This window comes from Coturnix japonica, chromosome 6 (genome assembly GCF_054131305.1).
Source record: "Coturnix japonica strain WE chromosome 6, WE-NBRP24, whole genome shotgun sequence".
Classification (NCBI taxonomy): Eukaryota; Metazoa; Chordata; class Aves; order Galliformes; family Phasianidae; genus Coturnix; species Coturnix japonica.
Genome location: NC_140668.1, coordinates 5,453,857 through 5,480,951, shown reverse-complemented (window position 1 = coordinate 5,480,951; position 27,095 = coordinate 5,453,857). Strand labels below are relative to the sequence as shown.

Sequence of the window (27,095 nt, the reverse complement as noted above, 5' to 3'; positions counted from 1 at the left end):
ACAGAAAGAGGTACAAGCCCACTGAAAGCATGAATTCTACCTGTGTTGCTGACAAGCAGTGTTTTGAAAGCTGGATTTGCACCCTTACCTGCCAGGACCAAGACTTCAGCTTCAGAGGGCTCCCTGGCACTGCTCTGCAGTTGGTTCTCGGCCACAGGGGATGATTTGCCCAGGCAGAAGCAGGAACGCCAACTGCCAGCTGCTGACTCTGCCCTCTTACTGGGAGAACTTGGTCTGGAGAGAGAAAACAGAGCATGCTGTCAGTCGTGGTGCAGGGTGAGGGAAGAGCTGCACTGAGCCCTTGCCAATAGTTGCCTGTTCCCAGCACTACCTGGTTTCTGCTGAAACACAGCTTAGAAAAGCCCTCTGTTTCAAACAGCAGAGGACGCTTCCATTCCTACAGCTCAGCCCTCAAGTCCTGCTGGCTACATTTGCTTTTCTCTGGGGCTGGATTCTATATGAATTTGGTCTTGTCCCACATAACACAGCCAAACAACTTCTCAGCCTGACATTTTATTGAGTCTGGCCCTCCAGAATAATTGGTGCACTAACAAGCTCACAACATGCTTGATTAAAGCACGGAATTAAAAAGAAAGTCAGCCAAACAGAGGGTCACATAGAACAAGAAATGACAAATAAACACTCCTGAAAGGCTACGTACTGCAAACAGAGGGAACGGTGCGGAACAGGCTGGGTAGGGTTTATTCCACATCGAGCACAACAAAATCTGCACTAAAATGGGATGGGGGAATTCCATTCCACCACCAAATACAGGTGTCTCCAAGAGGCAAAAAAAAAAAAAAGAAAAAGAAAAAAAACAACCCAGAAGTTTGAACTTCAGAAGTTCAGTTCCTTTTCCCATTTCTGTTACTGTGAAGAAAATAATGCCATTTGTGTCCAAACTAAGGGCAAAAGAAATAAGTAACTCACATGACAAATGCACAGGTGTTGAATCTTCAGCATCCATTAAATCCAAGTTCCTTGTTTTTGTGGGTTTTTGTGTGTGTGTTCTGCTTTGTGTTATGGCATTTATTTATTTATTTATTTAGTTATTTTTTAGTCAAAAGTTATTAGCAAAGGAAAACTCACCAATGTCGATGCCTTGACCAGAAAGCTGAGGTAGTCTCAACTGGGAAGCAGTCCCCACATCCCCCTCTGCCCCCCCCCACAATGGCCACTCCCGTGCACTGCAGCTCAGCCAATCGGAGCCGGCGGAGCTGCCGCTGCCCAATGAGAGGCCGGGGGAGGCCGGCGCTGGGACGGGGAGAGGAGAGAAGAGACAGAGGCAGCACTGAGGTGGGATGGGCTGATGGGGAGTGCGGGGAGGACAGGGGGGTGTGGGGCTGTGGGGGGGCAGAGGGGGATGTGGGGCTGCAATGTGTCAGCGTCTGGAGCACAGGTGAAGGCAGCTGAGCTGTGTGAGCAGTTGTGTTTGAGTCTGGCTGCAGCTCTCTTAGACCCCACTGAAGGGCTGAGTGCCACTGGGAAAGGATCTCTGTGTGGAGATTGCTTCTACTAGAGGTAGTTCTATCAGACTGTTCTATAGAGCTGTGCAGGGGCTGTAAAGGGAGCTGAGGGGGACTGTAGGGGGGATATGGGGCTGTGGTGGGCCATAGGAGGACTAGGGGCTCTAGGGGGCTCTGAGGGTGTGTAGGGGTTGTGGGGAGCTATTGGAGGATATGGGCAGGTATGGGGCTTGAAGGGGTGGTGTATGGAGAGATAGAGGGTTGTGGGGGCCTTAGGGTGATATGGGGCTACTGGGGGCTGTCGGGGGCAAATATGGGGAGGAATATGGAGTTGTAACAGATTGTGGGGGTGTAGGTGTGGTATATATATATCTATATATATAGATCTGTCATTGTCTTCATTCGAAGAAATCTGAAAATAAAGAGTCCCAGCTGATAGTAAAGACTACCCAGAGGGATGGGATGACCATATGGACTGTGCTGAGGATGCTTTATAATGTGTGATAAACACTGTGAAGCAGTGTTGCTCCAGGAAATGGCCCAATACGACACAGAAGCAACTTTAAATATCTTCCAGTCACAAGCTGTTCATATCTAATGTCTATTTTACCCAATGTTTTCCAGTTCCAGAAGCAGAGGATGCCTTTATCAACAAGCAGAAGATGCAGAAGGAGGTGAAGGCTGCACCAACAGAAAATGCCACGCTGAGCTGCGAGGTGGCCCAGGAGAAGACGGAGGTGAAGTGGTACAAGGAGGGGAAACTGATCACCTGGTGCAAGAAGTTCAGGGTGGAGTCAGAGGGCAAACAGCGTCGGCTGGTGGTGAGCCAGGTGGAGAAGAAAGATGCAGGGGAGTACAGCTGCGAGGCTGCTGGCCAGAAACTCACCTTCAAGATTCATGTCACAGGTAAGACAGGTGTTGTCTGAAATACAGCAGAGAACAGTAAAATCTAGTTTCTATTATACAGTGATCCAGTTGCAGTAGTCTGTGCTGAGGATTTTTCCCTAGACTTGATTGCCTGGGTTTGTAGAAAGTATTTGGTTTTAGTATGGCACAAAGACCTGTTTCAGTCTGTCTGTAGAATAATAATTACTGATATATGTACAGTGGAAGCAATATTCAAGATATTATTCAAATCTCTCCTGTGCCTGAGATCCCAAACTGTAATTCCTGTTCACAGAAACATTTGACTAAGATAAGTATGTGCAGTGAGGCTGGAGTTCATGTTGTACGTGCAGCCTTTCATGGCAGGAGAAGCAGGAACTTCTCCTAGTAGTACACTGCCTTTTTACTATGCCTTTATGTTGGAGGCTGCATCTGGATAGGTGAGTCTGCTACTCCCAGTAAGAGACTTGGTAGAGCTGACTATTCCCAGAGCTCAAAGTAAAATAGATATCTGGAAATCACACACAAAGAACAAAGGACTGCGTTGGTGAGCATATTTCCTTTGTGCCTTTGACAGTCACAGTTGTGGCAATGGTAGAGGCCATGAGGAGTCTGTTCAGGAAGCCAGGAGTACTGTTCTGGGTCATGAAAAGGCAGCCAGTGGTTTGACTATCACACGTTTATGTGTTTTGATGTTTCACAGTGGGTCTTAAGTAAAAGGAACTCAGGTTTTGGTTGCCTGCAGGACAGATGTTCTTTTGGGTTCAATATGTTTGCATAGTGACTTGCAACCATGGGACTGGTGTTCAAGGACCCTCTTGGTTCCTTCAGTTCCTGGGTTCTTTCTTGCCTAGATTTGACACTTAGTTTCAACAGAAGAGCTGATATTCTCTAGTGAAGGCTATTAGTTTGGGCACAAGTGGTAACCTAAACCTGTTCCAACCTGTACATACAAACCTGCAAGATGGTCTCATTTCAGTCCCTCAGTCAATACTTTTTCTTTTCTTCCCTCAGAGCAAAAACCTGTGTTTATAAACCAGGAGCAGGTGCAGAAAGAGGTGAGTGCTGCCCTGGCAGCAAGTGCCTCCCTGAGCTGTGAAGTAGCACAGGATCCAACCGAAGTAAAATGGTACAAGGATGGAAGACTGCTTGCCTCCTCCAGAAAGTTCAGAATGGAATCTGTGGGCAAAACACGGCGTCTGGTTGTGGAGCAGCTGGAGAAGAAAGATGCTGGAGAATACATCTGCGAGGCTGCTGGCCAGAAGATGACCTTCAAGTTGGAAACAACTGGTGAGCATTCGCTTTGGGAGCACTAAGCAGCTTTGGTGGGATGTGGATGTGAGGGAATGGGTGGTTTCATTGACATGAGAGAACAGGCAGTGATGCTGTGAAACCAGATGGATGATGCTCAGCCTGGCCATGTGCCTCAGAGCTCTTTGCTCAAGGAAGCCAAGTGTAGTTGTGGGTTTGCTCTCAAGAGCACAGTTTGGTAGGGATGAGTTGGCGGTTGGACTAGATGACCTTAGTGGTCTTTTCCAGCCTTAGTGACTCTGTGGTTCTCTGCTTCAGGAAAGACCTACTCGCTGACTTACACACGCGTCCAAGTCAAGGATGCAGCAGAAATAAAATCTATAGCAGAAAAGGCAGAATCTCGTGCCCATCTTAAAGTTAAAGGTAATTATGCTTCTGATGATCATTTTGCTTAAATTATCTTATGTTATAAACCAGCTAACATCCTTTGCTTGAATGTCAAGGAAGTTAAACACCACCAGGACCTTTCACAGAAATAAATACTCCTACCTACCTACCTTTCTGCCCTCAAAATATCCAGCTTGTTTTTTGGGATTTACTTTTGCTAAGTAAAACAGATTATTTTCTTAGGAGGTTGATTTTCTACCGCTAGACTTCAGATTTATGTTTGAACGTTGAGGGATAAAAAACATAGCTTGTCTTTTTCTTCACTTTCTCATGCTGTTTGAAAAGAGCACAGAGTTTGTTTGGTTTTTTTACTATATACAATGTTAGGGTATATATATGATGTTAAGTGTGATAAAGAAAAGGGAGACATTTGAGTTAGCACACTACTCAAGAGTTCAGTCCCCAGCTTCGTAATTCGAGGAGTTTGATATCGGGGTGGGAAGGTCATGATTTGATTTGGATGTTGGACTGGGAATCAGAAGATCTGGGCTCTCTTCAGGTTGTCAGTCATATTGTCTGACTTCTTAACAACATTCCTTTCTTTCTAGTATTTTTTAATGATGTTTTAAGGCATTTTGAGGTGATAGGTGTAGTGTTCATGTGCAGTAATGCTGACGTGAGTAAGTAGGGTGATAATGTAAGGGTTTTTTACATTCCTTCTAAATCTCTGCTTTCTCTTGTTCCATCCTTCTTAAAGAGCAATCCATTAATCTAGTAAAGGAGCTGTGTGATGAGGATGTGACTGAGCCTGAAGAAGCCAAATTTGAATGCGAGATATCCATTCCTTCTGTGAAACCTCCCAAGTAGTATCTACGTGGGGAAGTCTTACAGGCTGGCAGAAACTTGATTATGCAGCAAGAAGGCACCATCCACCGGCTGACCATACTGAAAACCACCACTGATATGACAGGCACCATTCAGTTCTCAATTGGCAAATCAAAATCCACAGCCAATCTGCTCGTCAGAGGTAACATATCCTGGCTTGGTTTACATCATGAAGATGGAGAATTAATTAATGTCCAGTCTTCCTTCACTGGGGTCTTTGAAATATTGTGTGTGTGTCTGGAGGTTCTGCTCCATTTCCAGTTCAAAGTCATTGGACACTAAATGAGACAGCTGCGTCTCAGTAAAAGATCTGTATGAATAGTTGTGATGTGCTTACTATTCAGATCTACAGAGCTGAGGTTTTGTCCTTGGCTATACCAAAGAAGTCAAATCAGGTGAAATTAATTGTATTTCTGAAGTAGACAAGTTTAAGTTTGGTAGCACCTAAATTTGATGCAGTTTGTCATCGATTTTATCTGAAAGAAATTTGCAGGCTTTTTATCTCCTGTTGTCCCCAGTGTAAGAGTCTCCATTCACATCCTAAAGTACTTATTATATTTTCAAGTCACTCTTATTTGAATAAAAGCCTCAACTGGGAGCAATTTAATAAGCACAGAGCAAGAGCTGGAGCTTGCATTTGGTAGATACTATACAGTATTACTTTATAGAAATGTAATCAATGGCCTTCCCTATAGACAATCATTTGTTTTATCTTTAGAGTTGTTCAAAGAACCATTGTGAACATGAAATTAATTGGAATGGAATAGATGCAAGAGACTTTCCTCTTCTTCCAATTGTCCTCATCCTTTCTTCTCTTCCACCCCTGCTTTTCAGATTACCATATACAAATCACCAGGAAGTTGGAGGACAAGACAGCTTTGGAATGTCATTCTGTCATCCTGTCCTGTGACTTCAGGCCTTCTCCAAAGGTTGTGAAATGGTTCAAGGGCCACACACCCATCGAGCCCTCTGAGAAGTACAAGATCAAGAGGGATAAGCATTCAGCAGAGCTCCAGATTCTGAAGCTGAAGCCCGATGATGCTGGTGTGTACAAGTGCAAGGCGGGAATTGCAGAGACTGAGGCCACGCTGACAGCTGAAGGTATGAGCAGGGAGGGTGGCCTCTTCCATGTCCTATTTCACCTCAGATTTCTCTTCTTGAGGTTGATTTCTGCCGTTCTCTCCTGCTAACTTTGCAAATGTATAAACTTCACTGAGAAGATTACACAAAGATTATCTAGTCCAGCCATTCTACCACATCCCAGTATGCTTTATAGTAACAGTGGTAACAGTTCACCTTGTTTCCCTACAGCCCACGATGTAGAAGTAAGGAAGCACCTGCAGGATGTGGAAATTGAAGAAGAGAGCTCTGCTGTCTTCTCCTGCGAGCTGTCCCATGATGACGAGGATGTGGAATGGTTTCTGAATGGCAACCTCCTTTACACCAACAATTACAATGACATCAAGAACGTTGGCAACTGCTGCACACTGACAGTGAAGCAGGTTAAGCCTGAGGATGCTGGCCCAGTGACAGTGAAGTCAGACAAGGTGTCAGAAAGCGCGCGCCTGAAGGTGAGAGGTGGGTCTGATCACAGCCCTCCTGGATGTAAGAGATGCTAAGGAGCTCCAGTTCATTCCATTGTGCAGCAGTCCTGCTTCTAAAGCTCACCTCTCTGGGGTGACAAGTCATCAGGGGCTTTCTTCCAGTGGAAGGTTCCATTGCAGCAGATATCAACGAAGGAGGATGGTTTTGGTGTCCTGCCAAAGCATTCAATTGCTTTTTATCATCATTTTACTTAACACAAGGAGAGTTACAGGAGCAAATTTTTTTACTGCTTCAGTGCCATGCAGTGTCAATGCTGTTGTCTCCAAGGATTTATGACTGCAGGGAGAGATCATTCAGTGTGTGTTTTGCCTCTGGAATGACTAATGACCAGGCTGTGAGCAACCCGATCTAGCTGTGAATGTCCCTGTTTATTGCAGGGGAGCTTGGCTAGATGGCCTTTAAGGGTCTCTTCCAATTCTAAGGATACTGTGATTCTAATCTGCTCTCCCCAGTAATTAAGCTCTTTTACTCTACGCGCTCAGAGTTTGAAGGATTTCCTCTTTCTCCTTTCTTTTGCATTTGGTGGATCTTTTTTCCCCAGTGTAAACCTCTGATGTGTGAAATAGAAGATAGATAAAAGGAGTCAATAAAGAGGAAAATCAAAAGTGTTCAGCAGCTTATCCTCTTAATACTGTGGCCTGCTGTATGAGCTGTGCTCCACGTGAGGGCAATGCCAGCTCTCCAGATGTAGAAGAGCTACATCCCAATTTTTTCATATGATATCAGTCCCACCCACGGCAATGCAGGCTGTCCCTCCTGTTCCCTGTATTCTCCTACTGAATACTTGAGAATTCCATAAAGCGTATTCAGTCAACAGACATGAAACCACTTTAGGTTCTATATTGGTGTCGTCAGTAATGGTAAAGATTTATTGATACCTCTTTAAAAATCTGAACACAACTGGAAATGTCTCAACTTCTGTATCACGTTGTTCTGTTTTGCCTGTTTAATTGCAGAGAAGCCTGCTGTCTTCATGAAGTGTTTGAATGATGCTTTTGTTGAGGAGTGGGGTGTGATTAAATTGGAATGCGAAGTCTCTAAAGAGAAGGTCAAACCAGTGTGGAAAAAGGACGGTGTTGTGCTCACTTCTGGCAACAAGTTTGAGCTGCTACAGTCTGGGAAGACCCTATGTCTCCTTCTCCATGACCTCGAGAAGTCAGATGCAGGTTTCTATACCTGTGATATTGGCACTGATGTTGCCAAGTCAAATGTCGGCGTTCAGGGTAAGTACTGTGGAAAGTGAAGGAGTGCTAAAAGCACATTCAGTGTGGTCACTATGTCTTACACCTATTCCCCCACGAGCCTTAATAGTTTCTACAATAGAACTGTATTTCTGCAATTTAGCGCAGTGATGTCTGGAAAATTCCCATTGCTTTTGATGTAAATGTATCTCCTTTTGCCATGAAAATCACAAAAAACGTCAAGAATGTCCTGGAAATGTTTCCTTTCTAAACATCCCTAAAATGGAGAAATGGTTTGAACACCAGTAGGGGTAGGATGGTAACAAATTAGCTAATAGAAACATTTAATGTCTTGTCGTAGGCAAAACCCTTTTTCTCACGCAGCATCCTAGAGTTGTCCTCTCTGTTAGGTTTTTCCCTCTGTAGCTCATTGAATCTTCATTGTGCTCCATGGACTGAGCTGCTCTCCTTGTAGTTCTTCCAGAGCAAAGACAAGAGATTCACGTCTCTTTTTTTTTATAGCTTTCTGGTAATTCTGAGAGGAGAATGTCTTAGAGAATACATCAGTGAGGAACGCAGCCATGATCTGCAAATCCTGAGTTCAAACACCAGTACTGCTACTCACATTGGTCACGAATGCCTTTTCTCCATCTAAACCTCATACTAACCTATCTCTTATCTTCCAGAGCTGAATATTGGCATTAGCAAACGGCTGAAAAACAATGAAATCCAGGAGGTAGAAGATGGCACTTTTGAATGCATTCTGTCCCATGAAAGCATTGATGAGTTCAAGTGGACACTGAATGGAAGCAGAGTGGAAAGTGGTGGGCGATTTAAAGCTTCTAACGTGGGTTGGTAAGAGACTCTCCTTATCAAAAGTGTGACTCCTACTGACTCTGGGGAAGTCGTTTTTATTGCCCGTGGTCTAACCTCCAAAGCCTCTCTGTCTGTGAAAGGTAATGAGATGGGAGAGATTCTGGGGTCTGATTCCTTCAACTGTCTTCTGATAAGATTGTCATGAGAGCTAACTCATAATATGGTTAAAGTGAATAGCAACCTTCTACTTGAACCTTGAAGCACTGAGAATTTCTCTTAAAAATAAGTAAAAGGAGGAACCATTTGACACAAATGTGAGAACTACCCAAAGCACTGGGGTAGTGTTGGAAATGGGCATCTCACTACAGCTTGTTCCATTAACAGTAAATCAGGAATGATCTGTTGAGGGAACTGTGGGAGCAATATCCTCTAAGTATAAGCTGAAGGGATGGCCTTCACATCATCTAGCTGTACAACAAGTTCCTATCTAGAACATGTGCATCTGAGAGCATCATCTGAGGCTCCCAGTGTGATCAGTGGAGAGAAGGAAGAGGCAGTTTTCAGACATGGTTCATCATCCTCAATGGGGTAGATTTAAGAGAGAATTAATGGTGCCTGGAATTCTATTGTCTGTACTTTACAGATTACTGCTGGCTGTAGGATGGCCTCTGTTGCAAGTGCCTCTCTAACTTATCTCCAGCATGTAGATGCGTGTATTTTGAGAGAGGCATCCTACCCTAAGTGTATGTTACTCAAAAAGCATGTTTTCTTTCAGAAAAACCTACTGAGGTAACAAAACAGCTGGAGGATAAGACAGCAGCAGCAGGGCAGGACATCAGCCTGAGCCGTGAGCTGTCGAAACCAGATGTGAACATCAGGTGGTACAAGGATGGCAAAGCAATCAGAAAAAGCCAGAAGTACGACTTGCAGCAGGAGGGAACTGGGGCCATTCTGATCATCCATGACTCTACCGCCAAGGACAGCGGGGAGTACCCCTGTGAGACAGAGGACTCTGAAACAAAAGCCAGGGTCACTGTGCAAGGTGAGTTGAAAAGCACACTGGGGATGGCATGTAGAGAAGTCGAGGTAAATATCTGCAGCCTGTGGGTGATGTTTTTCTCTTCTGTTTCCTTGAGCGGGATCAATTCTTAGTTTTCAGAAAATATGGTGGATTAAAATATTTTAGTTAAAATAATCTCTAAACTGAATGATAAATGGCATGAGAAAGCAAAGCTGAGAACTAAGCTCCAGAAGAGAAAACAAAGTCAAGTATGGCATATTTAGAGACAGGTGAAGAACCCTTGAGCGCACTGAGGAGTACTAGCATACTCTGGAATGTCTCTTGGGCTCCCTACAGCACACATACTTGCTCTGGGGCATGTCTGGATGTCTGTAGAGCTAATTGCAGGGCCCTGAGAAACCTCTGGGGCACATTAGGGGGCACTGGTTTCCATGTGAGTGTTCCCAGGTTCCCAGAATTCAACAGGGAAGCCTTTGGAGACCCCTTGGGAAGATTCAGTGGGGCCCTAGAGTGATGTAGCAGCTTGTGTTGGTTACATCTGCTTGGCAGGGAAGCGATTTCCCTGGTGGGAGCTGACTGACTGGGAGGTGATTCCCTTGGTTTAATTAATTTAATTACCTGGATTATAATTAAATAACACTGTTCAGCGTTCAATCAAGATTATATTTTTCCAAAGTACTGCAGTCGTGCATCTGTAGCAGCTTTCCTAAAATATATCGAGTTTATTCAAAATTCCAGTGATGCTCCTAAAGCACTTGAAGTGCATTTGAGGTGGCGAGTGACAAAACAGCTCTGAGAGAATCATCATCAAATCAGAACATTGGAACGGTAACTAATAGCAGAGATTCTGATAAGAATATTTAAATTTTCAAATTACCTTTTTCTAAAGTTGTATTTCACCAAGTTTCATCAATATGCACACTGAAGAGCTGACTTGCTATGTTTCTTTTTATAAAAAATCATGTGTTACAATTGAGAAAAGAAGGTATAGCATGTAACATCCTCCAAGTAAAGTGCAAAAAACATTTCTTCACAGTTCCAATTAATGTCTTATGTTTTGTTCAGACTCACTAAATGATGTATTTCAGGGTACATCACATGGGAATATAAGAAGACTATTCAGAACAGGAGCTGCAGAGCAAGATGAACAGCATGTGAAGGTAAGGCCGGGAACCAAGGACACAGCTTTTGTGTCACTCAGCCACCTGTGGCAGAGGTCAGGATTTCAGCAGGGATTTCTGCAGACGTTCCTTGAACACCCCCAGGGTGGGTGACTCCACCACCTCCCTGGGCAGTCTATTCCAGTGCCTGGCCACTCTTTCTGAGAAGTAATATTTCCTAATGTCCAGCCTGAACCTCTCCTGCCGCAGCTTGAAAACATTCCCTCTAGTTCTATCAGTAATGACACGAGAGAAGAGGCCGACCCCCAGCTCACTGCAACCTCCCTTCAGGAAGTTATAGAGAGCAATGAGGTTTCCCCTGAGCCACCTCTTCTCCAGGCTGGACATTCCCATCTCCCGCAGCCTCTCCTCATATGGCCCCATTGTGCTCCAGACCCCTCACCAGCTTTGTTGCCCTTCTTTGAACACGTTCCAATGCCTCAGTGTCTTTTTCTCAGTGAGGGGCCACAAACTGGACACAGAATTAGAGTTGTGGCCTCACCAGTGCTGAGTACAGGGGGACAGTCACCTCTCTGCTCCTGCTGGCGTCACTGTTTCTGATGCAAAATGTATGTAAGTGTCACATGTGTGACACCCTTTTTGATGGAGTTCTGTGACTGGAGTTCAATGGATTTGAGAGCTGACTTGAAGCCTGTGGGCATCACCCAGGAGTTGGGGTGAGAGGATGAGGCGTAGGAACAGGAACCTCTTTGGTCGTTATTAACTCCCAACTTTTTGGTCAGGAATCTCTGTGTGTTTCTTTATCATGTAAAGAACAGAGTCATTGTGCAGCTTGTGAATGAATTGATTCACGCCTGCTGATTGGTGCTGTTCTCTACAGGGAGCTGCAATGGAGATGGACACTTGTGGTCCACTGTCCAGCCCCCTCCCGTGTTGGATTTTCTGGGCTTTGAGACACATCTTCCAGATGCACTTTGTGTTATTTCTGATGTGTTGACCTGTTGAGCTCCAGCCCCAAAGGAGGATTCAAGTACTACCATTGGGAATGTAGTATTTCTTGCTAAACAGAATTCATGTGCACCCTTGTCTTTCGTCTGCACAAAGGATCTTGTAATCATCTCTGTCTGTGTTTCTTTTAGAGCCAGAGATGGAGCAGAGAGGAACACAGACTTGGGTGAATCTTCATTCAGGAGCAGGGACACGTCATGCTCATCTGAGGTGTCTGGCTGACAGCAAGAGCAGAGAGGTAAGTTTCATAGGGTCGCGTGCCCATTTTATTTTATTTTTCATTCATGATGCATAGAGGCGTTCCCCTGACAAAGTGAGCATTTCTCAACTGGACTTTCTAGAAATGAGCTAGGCAGTGAAAATGGGTTTGAAGCATTCCTAAGAGCCCCGCAAGAGAATGCTGAGAGTTAATCTGGCATCCTCCTTTGGAAACGTCCGTTGTCTGTCAGCTCTTCAGCTGTGCCCTAACACCTCCCATTGCGCTGCCACACCAGGATAGAATTCCAAGCCCACACTGAGTCCTGGAATGTTGTGGTGCCGTGTTGGAATCAGACGTGACCACGTGGTCTTGGCTCCCCGCCTTGTGGGGGGTCATGGTGGACCAGGCTGTTGGCCGTTGGTGATGTCATAAGCGGCTGGAATGAGGGGAGGAGCGGTGCGTTCTGTGTTCCTTTGTGGGTGAGCTAGTGGTCGGAGTGGTTGGTTGTCTTGTTGTTCTTGTGCCTTTTGTGCCGTTAGTTAGTTAGTTTTGTTAGTTAGTTTTGTTAGTTAGTTAGTGTTGTTAGTTAGCGTTGTTAGTTAGTTACTGTTGTTAGTTAGTGCCGTTAGTTAGTTAGTTCCGTTAGTTAGTTAGTGCCTTTAGTTAGTTAGTGCCGTTAGTTAGTTAGTGCCTTTAGTTAGTGGCTTTAGTTAGTATCTTTAGTGCTTTTTCTTCTCACCGTCGTGTGCAGCAGCTTGTAGGTAAGCTGAGCTGACGTGGGATGGATGGGTGGGCAGTGAGGTGTTGAGAACTGCTGGCTGTTTGAGCTCACAGCACCGTATTGCTTACTCTTGACCATCAGACGTAATTTTCCCTGGTACACACGTTCCAAAGGGGGTATCAGTAAAGTTGGCACCTGTCCGGTGCTTCTTCCATTGTCTTTGCTCAGTAGTGGAAGCATTGTAAAGTTGCTGGGCGGACAGGCATCACGTAGCCTGAGACTCAGCATGTCTTGCAGCAAGTGGGTGGGACAGTTGTGCTGTGTGTGTTATTCCATGACTGTCTTAGCCCTGCTCACTGACCTACTCTTTCTCTCTCCTCTCCTCACCCTCCGCCCACTGCCTCGGTGCAGCTTTTGCTCTCATTTCATCCGAGCAAAGCGACAAGGAACTGCTGCAGATAGCTTGAGGTGATCTCACTGCCAGGTACGTGCCATGTTTTGTCCCCCCGCATGGTTTTGCCGCAGGGTTTGCGCGGGTAGCTCTGAAGAAGTCTGTCCATACTGTGCTGTGTGAATAGAGAAAACAGAAGTGTGTTTCTGCTCTGTTCCAGCTGTTCACACTTGCTGTGATGGGTGCTGCGTGCAGTGGGATCAGCTGTGAGCCTGAGTTGGTGGCGACGGAGGTACAGTATGAAGCTCTGGCCGGTCTTTTTTCCCTGTGTTGAGCCATTAGAAGGAGCTGCAGGTGTACTCTCCTGCAGGAAAGAATGGGCCAAAAAGGGCCTGGCCACCTGTCTGTGCCAGTGCCATTGCTGATTAGTCTGGGTAGAGAGAGATGCATCTTTGCATGGCCTGGCAATGCACGCCAGAAAGGGAAATAACTGTGATGAGACGTGCAGCTCCTTCTGAAGTGCTCCTGATAAGGACGGAGCGCATTTGCTGCAGCTTTCTTTGCAGATGTGCTCCTCACCTTGAAATCCTCCTGGTTTGTCCTCAGTGCCCTGACCACGGCCTGTGCTCTGTTTTGCAGGCTGATAACATGCGGGAGCCGCAGCTGGTGCGTGCCATGTCATCTTTAAACGTACCAGCGATTGCGGCAGCCCATGTTATTAGGAGCCATGTCGCCCAGGGGCCGGATGAGCTCTCTCTGGAGGTAAGCAGTTCCAGGCGTTCCTTGTTGTTGTGCACAGAATTAGTATAGAGTGTGAACGCCTCGGGAATACTCTCATATTTTGTGTCGTAGAAGAAGGCTTTTGTTTTAGCTGTGCTGAAGCTGGGATTGATGTTTCAATCTTTTGCAGGTTGGAGACATCGTGTGCATTGTTGATATGCCACCAAAGGAGATGAGCCCCTTTTGGAGAGGCAAGCGTGGCTTTGAGGTAGGCACACATTTTTGACTAGAGAGCACAGCTTCAGTAGAGTCGGGAATCTCCGGTTGGAGCTGCTCTGCCTGCACAGGATGGCTTCTGGATGCAAACAGACACATTGCCCTGTGTCGGTGTCAGAGGACCTTCCCTTTGGCTCTGGGCTTGGGCTAATGCCCACCTGTCTTTTTGTTCTTATTACAGGTTGGTTTTTTCCCTGGTGAGTGCGTGGAACTCATCAGGGGAAAACTGCCCGAGTCCATCCTACATTCATTGCCAAAGCCAGGTGCGTATTTTACATTTGACAATGCGGGTTAGTAAAATGGGGTCTGAACGTGGCTTTCAGGGGGTTCATTAATGCCCGAGTTGAGCAAGCTTAGAAAGAGAACTGCATTAAGCTCCTTGGGCACCTCCAGGGATGGGGAAAATCCGTTCTTGCGTGTCTTTGTTGGGAACATGCTTTCTGTTGTTACGTGTTCTGTTGAATGTGTTGCACTCGGCCTCGTCCAACCGAGCCAGGGCTGAAATGAACTTGTTTTTTTGTTTTGTTGCGCAGAGCCAAAGAAACGGGGCAAGTTCATCTCCTGCCTTCGTTCCCTGTTGAAGGCCTGCCCCAGGAGAGCGAAGCAGCCTGAGCCTCCAACATTCTCGGGATCCATGTCCCTGCTTGACATCGTTGAGAGGTATTTAGCCAACAGGACTTGAGGGCTGAGCTGTAGGAATGGAAGCATCCTCTGCTGTTTGAAACAGAGCGCTTTTCTAAGCTGTGTTTCAGCAGAAACCAGGCATTGCCAGGAACAGGCAACTATTGGCAAGGGTTCGGTGCAGCTCTTCCCTCACCCTGCACCACGACTGACAGCATGCTCTGTTTTCTCTGCAGAATGAGTTCTCCCAGTAAGAGGGCAGAGTCAGCAGCTTGCAGTTGGCGTTCCTGCTTCTGCCTGGGCAAACCATCCCCTGTGGCCGAGAACCAACTGCAGAGCAGTGCCAGGGAGCCCTCTGAAGCTGAAGTCTTGGTCCTGGCAGGTAAGCATGCAAATCCAGCTTTCAAATCACTGCTTGTCAGCAACACAGGTAGAATTCATGCTTTCAGTGGGCTTGTACATCCTTCTGGCATTCAAGCCTGTGCCTGACATCTTCAGTTGACCCCTGTCTTTCCCAAATGAGTCTCTTGTCAACACAAGAGCTGGACCTGCACGAGGATCACTTTCAAGACAGTGACACTGTTGCTAGAAGCCTATTTGCTTCTGCTCACCATCACTGCATAGCCAAATGTCAAGAACCTGTTTCATGATTCATCTTGTGAAACTTTGACACTAACTGCTGTGCGTCTACTCCTTCCTAGGTGACCCGAGCCCTTGTATATCTCCAAGACGCCAGGCATGTTACGATGCAGCATCCTGTGATTCCATCAATGAAGAACTTTTACTAAGCACAGGATGCTGCAGTTCAGATGAAAGCCTTCCGTATAACATCAGTTATAAAGAGAAGAATGCCATCATCGTTGAAGCTCTCGTTCATCCCATACCTGTTGAAGCTGCTGACCTGAGCCTGCCAGACTCCTCAGGCACCAGCCTGAACCGAGTGCCTTTTGAGGACAGCCCAGCCCAAGCACAGCACGAGTGCCCCGACAGCAGCACAACCATGCAGGCTCAGGTCAGCATTACAGAGGAGAAGCCAAACATCTTGGAGGGGGAGGTAGAATCAGGCCAAGAGTCCCAGGCTCTGGGCAACAGCACGACTTCTGAGACACTCTCGTCAGACAACAGAGAATGAGTCCCATCTTTCCTCCAGACCTCACACCCCCTCCTTTTTCCTATTGAATAAAGGCACGCTTGTGCTCAATCAACGCCTTGACTGAATTCTGAGTTTTCATTCGCAGAGATTGGGATGAGTACAAGAAACAGCAAGACAGCTCAGCTTGCAACGCTCTGGCTGTGGGGTGCGTGCAGGGACACTGTAACCATACAGGGAAAGGCTTCCACTGCTTCCTCAAGCTGTAGTCCAGCCCTGCTACTGCTCTGTGGCACAAAGCCCTGAGGGATGTTCCATATTGTTAACCTAAGTGAAGCCAGCTTCATGCACTGTGTTTTGTTGTTGCTGGGTGAGAGGGGGATGCACGTTGGTGAGAAGATGAGCATTGCTGGATCTGCCACGAGTGTCCCTTCTGCCTCTAAGAATATGTCCTAAGTAGGATGTGAACACTGCTGGCACTTCCTCATTGCACGTGCTTGGAGGATCTTCAGTTCTTGCACATTTCAGGATGCCTGTCAGTGACTACGAGGAAATTCTCAAGTACTAGGAATTCCATGAAACAGTTGGAACGGGTAAGTGTCATCTTTGTACAGAAACAGCACGCCTAACAGTCTGTCTCACCACTCTAGAATTAATCTGAGAATAGATTAACAGCTCTTGTCAGTTCTCTAAGTCAGGTTTCATTTGTATAAATTTGGAATTCGTTTTTTAAACCAGTTGGAAATTGTAATATTATATTAGAGAAGAATTCACACTGAACTTTAAGCATCTGTGTTTTGATTTGTAGGTGGTTTTGCCAAGGTAAAACTCGGGCGGCATCTTCTTACTGGTAAAAAAGTTGCACTAAAAATCATGGAGAAAGTTACTGTAGGGGTAAGCCAAAAGGCATTTAAATATGAGAATATCTTCTGTTGGAGTTGTGGAGTTCTCAAGAACACGGGGGCAGGTGGGATGGTACATACGAATGCAGCCTACTGGTCCCATTGCCTTTTGAAAGATGCTGTAGAGCTGGAAAAAGTTTAACAGAGCACCACAAATCTTGTTGCTGGTTGTTCAGAGGGCAGAATTCTCTGGCTTTAAAATGGAGGAAGTTATTACATCATTACATTACATTACATTATTGTTACATTATTACAGCAACTTTACCAAAATGCCAATGAAAATGCTGAATGTTTTACTTTTCATTTTTCACAGCTCTGTTTCAGAATTTCTATGGGAGTGATGTCAGTCATTGCTGAGTTGATGTTGAATTGTGTACTGTCCCATATGTGCTTGTTCTGTTCCACAGCAGTCAGATGTGGTACCTGGTATGTCACAGTAGTTAGCGATTTCATCGCTTGCTTTTATGGTCTCTTAAGGATGACTTGCCTCATGCTAAAACAGAAATTGATGCCATGAAGAACTGAAGTCATCAACATGTTTGCCCATTGGATCACGTAAGAGAGACATCAAAGAAATATTTATAGTCATAGAGGTAAGAAATAGTTTCTGCTTTCTGTGCTGTCTTTCTTACTTATCTTTCTCTGATACTCTCTAAATGCATTTTCAGATAACCTTATCTTACAGGGAAGCTGTTTGATTGCATTGTTTCTAAGGACCGCCTTTTGGAAGAGGAAGCTCCAGTCTTTTTTTGACAGACTGTTTCAGCAATTGCTTCTGTTCACAGTCAGGGTTATGCCCAGAGACCTCAAACCAGTGAGCCTGAACTGCAGTCAGTCTTCCATAAATAATAATGAATGTGTTTTTATTTTTCTGTTGGCAGAGAGAGTTACAGTACTCCACTCCATTCCAGTGGATTGCAGGAGAGAACTGAAGGGGGGAGAAGTAACACAAAGTAGAACTCATGGGTTGAGATAGAATTATGTACTGAGATAGAGAAAAGGATAATAGTTATGATGAATGCAAAAGCAATTGCTCACCACCTACCAATCAGTGTCCAGTTAGCCTCCTAGTAGTGGAAGAGATTTACATGAAGTTATACCCCCTTCAAAACTCCTTCCACAATATGTCATATAGTATGGAATATCCTTTGGCCAGTTTAAGTCAGCTGTCCTAGTTCTGTTCCTTCTCACTTCCTTGGGCTCTCAGCTGAGATTGACTGTGGCTCTGTACAACGCTGCCTGGCAGCAACTGTAAGCATCACTGCGCTATCTCCATTGTTTCTCTAGAATGAAAACGTAGTATTATATCAGACACTGAAGAAGATAATTCAGTCCCAGCTGAAACTCAGACAATAACTTGTGCTTAGGATTCTTTCCCTACAGGAAATGTTAGATATTTATTGCTATGTGGTGTTCTGTAGCTGAGCTGGATTTTGTTATCCTTGAAGAAGTATCTTCCTCTGAAAGGGGAGTAAAACATGATGCTCCTAATGAGCGGAGCAGAGACACAGATCTGATCTGAGTGTTGGTTTCACATTTTTGTGATGCTCTTTGCTGCAGTTTGTATCTCGAGAGAAGCCCTTGTGGTGTCAGTCTGTTGTGTAACCTGCTCTAGTTTTGTGCCTCAAGGAAGAGTGATCCTTTAAACAAATGGTGGCTATACAGAGGGTATGGGGTGAGATGCATTCCTCTGGCCCCATCCAATGGATTTTCTGTCACAAAGATCATTCTCCCCAGCTTCTCTTCTCTGAGTGGGAGCTTCAGCCCCCTGCACAGGCTGGAGGTCATCCATAGAACTTGCTTCAGAGTTTGTTTCAGGTTGTTATCCTTCCTGGCCAAAAACCAGATACAGTATTGTAGATGTGGTGCAATGAGTGTTGAAGCAGGAATGACTTGTCCTGGTCTGGTTGTGCTGCTTTTTAATGCAGCTGATGATCTTGTTGTACTTCTTTTCTGTCAGAGCACACTGCTGGCTTGCATTCAGCCTGTGGTCTCTCACCACTTGTCCTCCTAGTCCCCAGGTCCTTTCCAACAGATACAAGCTAGTATTTCCCACCTGGGATATTGGAAGATGGGAACTTGCCAGCAGTCAGTGAAGATCTCTGAGACAGCGAGAGCGAGCGAGCTTTGAGTAGACTGGGAACCACTGTCCACAGCAGGAAATAAGAGAAGAGAAAAGATGTTTCCTTGGGCATTTGGGTGGAAATCATTCCTGACTGCTTTCTCATCCACCGGGAAAATCTGCTGATTGACAATTTGAAGCTGATAGACTTTGGACTCTGTGCAAAGCCAAAGGTAAGAGTATCTGTTAAATCAAATACAATGTGCCCCCAAGTAATGCATGTTTGACCACCGTATGCAACAGGGGCTTGTCCAAACAAACTCCTTAAAATCAAGCTGTTTCTGTGGCTGACATGTCATTGCATCTTGTTTGGATTGGCCTGAACTGTATGAGAGTGGTTAACAGATTGCTCAGAAGCACAGGTAGATAATTTTCTCTAGCTAGACTCCCTGTTTTCGTAGTCTAAGCTGTAGATAATCTTGTAGGTATATCACCTGTCTTATGCAAGGGTCTGTAATAGGAGCATGGGGTTGGTGTGCCTAAGGAACCCTCTAAGGAACTGCATGTAGGATGAGATTGTGGATAGAATAAAATGACTTTTGCAGGTGACGTACAAATCCTGTGATTGCATATGCTTGAACTGAATTGTTTCTTGATCTTCAAACTGATTTCCAGAATCCTTTATTAACATGTAAGATGGGTGCTGGTAAGAAAGAATGGGAAGACTGCCTTACTGATTCCAAGAGAATTACTTGTCCTCAAATGATTTTTCCTGGCCAAAGTTAGAGCCTCTCACAGGTAATCGAGACCAACAGGCTGTTGTTGCACAATCAACAGGCACAATCTAGATGATCAGCTGAGGAAAATAAAGCATCATGCCAAGGGTACTAGATAAGTGAGCAGCTTGAGATCTGCACATTTATGTGATACTCATGGTCTTAGACAATATTTGTTTAGTGAGGTCACATTGAATGAAAACAAAATCTAAGATTAATGAAAATATACAAAGGAGAAGAAGCCTCTGAGGCTTCTGAAGTGTTATGACCAGAAGACATAAACTCTGTTTTTGAAAGAGCAATTTGCTCTGTTAATTATCCATCATTTTTGTGCAGTCTGTTTTGTCAGACTTGTCTTTAGCTTCCAAGTTGTATGTGAAGACTTGTTTGCACTGTAATGCACAATGTACGAAAAATTGAGAGATGAAAATGTGAAGAGTTTTTCTATCTTTGATTTCATGTCTGGAATTTTGGAACCCACTACTTGCAGTTGTTAATCTGTCCAAACTGGTCTGGTTTGGAATGCCCTCATCCTTCTTGAAAAGCTCTGCTGTTAAAGGCAGAACAATTCCTACAAGTGCCATGGCCCCACTGTTGTTCTAATTCTTGTTTCTTTGTTTTCCACACACTGCTTTTCAAGCCTCCTTTTTCTTTACAGTCCAAGTGAGAATTGCACTGTGAGGTGTCTGAACCTTGTTGTGCCTCTACATAAAGAGAACAGCAGCAAAGCCTGACAGGTGACTGTGCTGACAGCTCTCGTAGCCAGTAACACGTAACTGTGCTAAATCCCTTGTGATGGCTTTGATTTAATTTTTGCCAGTGAAATCCTTGTAAAAGGAACTGCAGCAGTGTGATGAGCTAAGGTGAAGATGCTGGTTTTAGTAGTGCTCTAAGCTGAGTGGAAGGGCAATTGAATGAGGGTTATATGCTTTCTGTGGACAATAAGGTTGTGGTGCTGTTGGGGTGGGTCCAGAGGAGGGGCCACTGTGATGATCAGAGGGTTGGAGCAGCTCTCCTATGAGGAAAGGCTGGATTGTGGCTCTGGGCAGCCTGGTCTGGTGGTTGGCGACCCTGCACATAGCAGGGGGTTGGAACTGGATGATCTTTGAGATCCTTTTCAACCCAGGCCATTCTATGGCTGTACAGTTCCATACTGGAACAAATATAAAATGCTAACTATGTAAAACATGGAGTCAGACCTGTGTGATTTGTCCACACCAGGAGGTGATTAGAAAACAATTTTTTAAGCTACAAAGCTGCTTGCATGAAAGGAAAAGAAAATAAAACTACAAGAAAAAGGGAAAACCTTTCTTCCTGAAAATAGGAAGAATAATGGACCTGACATGAAATTTGGGTGAAGCTGCCTGATTTTATGAAGCTATTCCCATTATTTTCTTGGTGCTGTGTTTCCCAAATGAGTGGTTTCTGGCTGTGCTGCAGCACCAGTCTGCATGTGAACATCAACTCTATTCACCATCTGGGAAGATTAGGACTTCCCTTCTCCCACCAGCACCACTGAATTACAGTTACTCAGTGGTTAAACAAAGGAATCCTTAAAGAAGGGTTTACAGCTGTCGTGTTATCTGAAGTGCTTGGGGCATTCTGATGCTATTAAGCTCTATGTATTAACAAGTTCAAAAAGAAAAGGTAAGCATCTGATTGTTGTGACAGTTTCTAAGTGATTTGGAAAGCTGTACCACCCAACCACTCCTTCTATTTGATGGAGGTGACAAAGCTCAGTTTAATTTCTGACTGCTGTTTAAATTCTGAAGCTCGAGCTGGTTCCTGGAGCAGAAAAAGCTCGGAAGCTGTCCCTCCTACAAGCAGGCACCTCTGAGCAAAATATGACATCTCGATTTCTGATGGTAAGGTCAGGAGATCTGATTCCAGCGTCTAGCTTTCAGCTTCATGCTATGTTAGTGGGACCTTTGGCATCTAGCACTGACCAACAGCAACTGACAGGCTGGTAACAGTGCACCCCAAAACAGTTATGTGTCTATTTATGTTATGAGGGAAAATTGCATTGCATTGAGATTTCCTATTTTTACACTTTGCAGATCTAACTCGATGCTGGAAGAATCCTGTACGCCATGTTCACACCATTTTCCATGAGCTGGATGAGTCTGTTGTTGGCATTTTAATACCACTGACCAGGCAGGCAATATGTATGGAGTATTTGGCTCTCTCTACAGTCATGAATGTTTGAGTATCTTCAACATGTGGCTCATTGCTTCCATTTCAGGCTGCCCAGAGAAGCTGTGGATGCCTGTCCTTGGTGTTGAAGGCGAGGTTGGATGGGTGATGGGCAGCCTGAGCTGGTTAGTGGGCAGCCAGCCCATGGCAGGGTGTTTAGAACTGGATGATCTTGAAGGTTTCTTCCAACCCAAGCCCTCCCGTGATCCTATGATTCTGTGATTTCATTCAGGTTTATTAAGATGAGATGAGTTCTCCTAAATGCGCTGTTCTCCATATGATTATAATTGGAGTCTAGATGGATGACTTAAACCAGACTCCAAACTTTTTGATGGCCAAAATGAAATGAAATCAATCCTTTACTGTGTCAGTAGTCTGTAACTAGAGCCCATCAGGTAATTCCCAGCCTCCTGCCTGTATCAGTGGCTGCACACAGTGAAAAAGTCTGATGGGAATTTAACCTCTAAAATGTTCAGAAGCAACCAGAGGGTGAATATATTCACTATGCAAATACCTGCAGGAATAAGCTTGTCATGTATGTCCTCAGGTAGCACAGTAGTTAATGGTGGGACTCAGTAGGTCATGCTGAAAGTTGAGTCTGCTGATCTTGAAGGTCTTTTCCAGCCTACATGACCTTCTGCTAATATTTCTGTATTTATTTCTGTTCAGCTCCCAGAAAACCTCCCACCCAGTCCCCAGCTGACCCCGTGGTGAAAAATAAAACAGAAACCTCAGTGACGCTGGCATGGTCCCCTCTGAAGATGCAACCCCCATTCCAATCGATGGCTACATTGTGGAAGGCAATAAACTAACTGGCTTCACGTGGGTGAGGTGCCACGAGTCTCATGTCCCCGTCCCAGAGTTCACGGTGAGCAATCTGTCTGAAGAGGCTGATGATCAGTTCCGAGTGTCTGCAGTCAATGCGCATGGACAGAGCCCGTCTCTGGAATTCCCAGGGAGCGTGCACCTTTGGAAAATGGGTCAGTGTGAGCTGAGCAGCTGTGTTGGTTCCCTAAAGATGTTTCATTTGACTTTAAGGATAGTAGTGCATTAACACACCAAAGGCTTTCCTTTATTACTAGTTCTCCTGTCAACCTCCAGCTACCACTAAAGTGATACAAGTTCTGTTTCTGTGAGAGAGACATGAATATCCTTATCTTTTGATATCTCACATGTGCAAGAGGCAGAACTTTCTGTAACAGATCTTAAGCATAGAAGTGCTTCTTCCAGCACTCATGCAAAGGGAGAAGTAGAAATGTACCTATGATTTAATCTTCCATCTCTAAATGAGATACCAGACTTGCATCTAAAGAGCATTAAGACATCCATGTTGTTCTTCCTCAGAACCAGTCCTGGCTGTGAAATCCCCCCTAACAGCTGGTGAAGCTGTACCTGGAGGGGATGCCATGTTTACTACTGATCTTACAACAATGTGTTGCAGCACTTGGTACCTCAGTGGTAAAGTCTTACAGGAAAGCAAGACCTGCATCATCAAGAGAACCCAAACTACTCACAGCCTAATCATAAAGAACATCACCAAGAACGATGATGGAGCAGAAGTGAAATTTGTTGCCGAAAATGTTGATGTCAGCACCAAGATGAGAGTGAGAGGTATTTGCTTTGATCCTTCTCCTTTCCTCTTACAGTCAAGGCATAGTTGCTGTGATCTGATGATTAGAACTGGGGCTGCAGGCATTCACTGCCTGTACCAAATACCTGAAATTGCATCCCATGGACTGATGTGAGTCCTGGTAATGACCTAAACATGATAGCACTGAGTGTAGGGTAAGCCAGTCTACCCAGCTGCTTGGTATCTGAACCAGATTGCTTCATGCCAGCTGATGAATGTCTGCAGTTCACAGCTATTGGCCAGTGCATTCAGTCACCAGGTTTACCACTGCATCACCATAGAGCAGTACTTTCAGCTCCAGGTTCAGACAGCCTTTCTGATTGCACTGGAATAATTTAGAAGTAGGGGAGCAATCATTCCAATAATATCTCTATCAATCAGCTTTGCATGACAAAATAGAACAAATAAACATTCATGATGGGAGGACCTGTTTGTCATTGGGTGGAAACCTCTGCAGAAGCATGTTTAGAGCATTATTAATCAGTAGAAGGAGATGTTTGGTTGATTTTTACTTAGTAAATCCGGCAAGAAGACCAAATGAAATATCTTGAATTGCTCAGCAGTGACACAATGATGAGTGCAGGAACAGAAGGTGATACTTTTTCAGAGATGTTGCAGCAAACATTGACCACGTTAGCCTGATATCAATTGAACTAACGAGGCCTTTGCTCCTGACAGGTGCTGCAGTGAGATTTACCAATAAGAGCAAAGATGTAGAAAAGATCTCCACTCGGCTGCGTGAGGAAGCCAAACTGCAGGCTGAGCTTTCAGACACAGGCGCTACTGTGGAGTGGATGAAGGATGGGAAGGAGCTCAAGGCCAGTGAAAAATATGAACTGCACATTGTGGGGAAGAAACACACCCTGAAAATTCACAACGTCTCAATGGATGATGCTGTAAGTTGTCAGTGCATCTGTGAGGGGGATAAAATGCATGAGTTTGCATGATGAGGCTCTTCATCATATTCTGCTGGCTTGTCACCCTTGTTGATCCATGGAGAAACAAGAAAGGCCTAGAGTAGTGTATGCACTTTGGCATTGGAGAGCTTACTTAATTGCTTCTTCTCAAAGAACAAACTCCAGAGAGTCATGGAGACATCTCCAAACAGAATTGAATAATGTGACTATCAAATGAGTAATCAATGCTGTTATTTTAAAATCTGTGTTGGCAAGCTGTAAGACAAACAGCTGCTGTTGGTAGCTTGGTTACTGCAGAATCAGCTTTTGTGTATCTCATAGATAGGGAAGAGACCCTTAAGGGTCAGCTAGTTGGACTCCCTTGCAATGAACAGGGGCACCGCAGCTCCATCAGGTGCTCTGAGCCCTGTCCATCCTGACTTTGAACATCCTCAGGCTCACAAATCTTATACCTATGCCACACACTCGCAGTATTTCACCATTCAGCATCACCACTTGTATCTTCTCTTGCTGAAAATCAGAGCTAGCTGGTAAATCATCTGCTGTGCGGGTCAGCTGTGTCTCTCCCATGGGCATCACGTGGCTGCTGGGAGGCTCTGAAGAGCTGCAGCCAGAGGTGTGTCACCCGCTGGGCCTCGTGCCCAAAGGAGCCCACAGGAAAGTGTTGTTGCAGTTTGTCATGCACTGCACTGCCATGAGACTTGACGTGCCAGACATCCTCTGACACGTGAGCTCCTGCATCCAGGCAGGACATCTGAGACGTCTCCTTCAGCCTGACGTGGCTGCAGTTTCACACTGGTTTTACTAAGGAAGGAGAAGGCACGTGGATGAAACTCTTTTCCTGCTCTTCCTGGCATTAGCTCATAGTACAAGTAAAGCACTGTCAGGTCAAGCCTGGAGGAGTAATGCTTGTCACTGACCTGTTCCTGTTCAGGGTGGAGCTGGAGGGTAAAATAACACAAGAAATTGTCATTGAAATTCAATATCTGTGAAATTTAGCTGGCTGCATTCACAGAACCTGGCGTTAAGATCTGTTTTCTGGTTTATTTCTTGAGCCTATTTTCCATAACCCAGTCCTCATTTATGAACCGAAGCTCTACTGAAAACCTTTCGCTGTGTATGCTCATGCTGCAGTGCAGCTCTTGTGACCTTTAACAGCACATTCAAGTTCCTCTGATCACAGGATCCTTAAGGTTGATTAAGACCCTCTAGTCCGACTGCTCACCCATCTCCACCAAGATGCTCACCATCAGCTAGCTAAAAACTCAGCAGAGATGATAGATCAAGCCCAACACTGGATTTGGGATGGCTAGAGATTCCTAAGATATTGAAGGATTGCTTGCAGGTGGTGTTGGCTCAGGTATTCACCCTGCATCCCACCTCCCGTTCTGTTTGGTTGAGAATCATGCATTCTGCAATTTCACTTTGTAATTCAAAGCCCCTTTCTTTATCTGTTAAAAAACTGATCTAAAACAAGCCGAGAAGACTCCGTTGGAACTGGTTGATGCAGAACAAAGGCATCCCCAAAGGACAAGTTGCACTGTTTGATGAACATTATTGGATGAGAGCTAAGCTAAGATTTAAAAAGTTCTGGGGCTGTCTCTGAGCATCAAATCCAGAGGAAGCCTGCATGATTCCCTGAGAATGGATACCTCCTACTTTGGTGTAGGGTGAAGGGAACACTAGCAGTAACTCCTATCACAAAATGTCACATGGCTCAGACAAAAAAGCCATCAAGAGGGCTTAATTAGGAGCACCAAATGGTCACAAGATGGTCTTAGGGCAGGGAAGTAATCTATCTACGTGACATTGATTGATGCTATTAGTTCTAAACAGCTTGACTCTAGAGGGACTGTTCTTCTTTGGTCACCTAGTTTTACAAGAATAGATGACTCCTGTCTATTACAATTTTTAACTCATTATTTGTTCACTGATGCCATAAATGTGCCTGGCATAGCAATTGGCCTTGGTATATTCAGTGACTGAAAGCAACAGTTGTTGCTCTAAGAAATGCAGTACAAAGCTTGGTCTGCCTGTAGCTGACAGCCATCAGCTTGCTCCTCAGGCAGGTTCTGTCTGGATGGAATGAAGGGCATGAAATACTGATGTGCTCATCAAACGCTGCTTGTTAGCTTAGAGACAAGGTGTTGAATAGGTTTGTTCATGCATTGAAAACACGTTACTTAGCTGCCTTCATTTTAGCTACAGAAGAACACGTGCAGAATACAGAATTGATTAAAAGAAATAAGAACTGTCTGCATAGAACTTACTCTTTCCTTACACAGGAGAATCAAGCACACGTTTGTATGTGAGTATCTCCAGAGGTGAAACTCGATCACCCAAATGTAATGAGCAGAGACATTACAATCAGTTCTAACTGTATCTTCATGCTGTGCTGAATAAGCCTGAGTCAGGATGTAAACCACTTTCTCTTTTTTTCTTCAGATGAAGCCATTAATGTTGTCAACAAGCCCAAAATGACTCCAGAAATATCAGTCAGTCCTTCTGAAGACCTGGAGCTGGTGTGTGAGGTGTCAGCTGCAAGCGGAGCTGTTGTATGGAAGAAAGATCAAACAGAGGTGAAGCAGGATCAGAGGACAACCATCATCTCCCAGGGGACGCACCGCAAGCTCATGGTCAAAAATGTGACCCTGAAAGACCAAGGGAGCTACAGCTGTGAAACAAAAGATGACAAAGGAACATTCCAAGTGAAAGTCAGAGGTGAGAAAATGCTTGGAATCCCAGAGATAAAGGAACGCTTCATTTGGTGTGTCTTGCATTTGGAGGATCAACTGACAGCCTCTCTGGTGCAAAACATTTTGGCTCTAGGACTTTCTCTGTCATCTAGTATCATAGCAACACTTTTCTACATGTGATTTACATCCAGGAATGAATTACTGCAACAAAGGGGAGTACAGCTGCGAGGCTGCTGGCTAGAAACTCACCTTCAAGATTCATGTAACTGGTAGGA

General features: G+C 44.9%; 1 protein-coding gene across 1 annotated transcript in view; it reads left to right on the top strand.

The window, feature by feature from the left end:
- The first annotated feature begins 6,139 nt into the window (after positions 1-6,139).
- LOC146760296 (obscurin-like) overlaps positions 6,140-27,095 on the top strand; it is a 197,721-nt gene continuing 176,765 nt past the window's right edge. The window contains exon 1 of the mRNA XM_085551406.1: positions 6,140-6,452. Coding sequence (XP_085407532.1) covers positions 6,140-6,452 — 313 coding nt within the window. The remainder of the gene's footprint in view (positions 6,453-27,095) is intronic.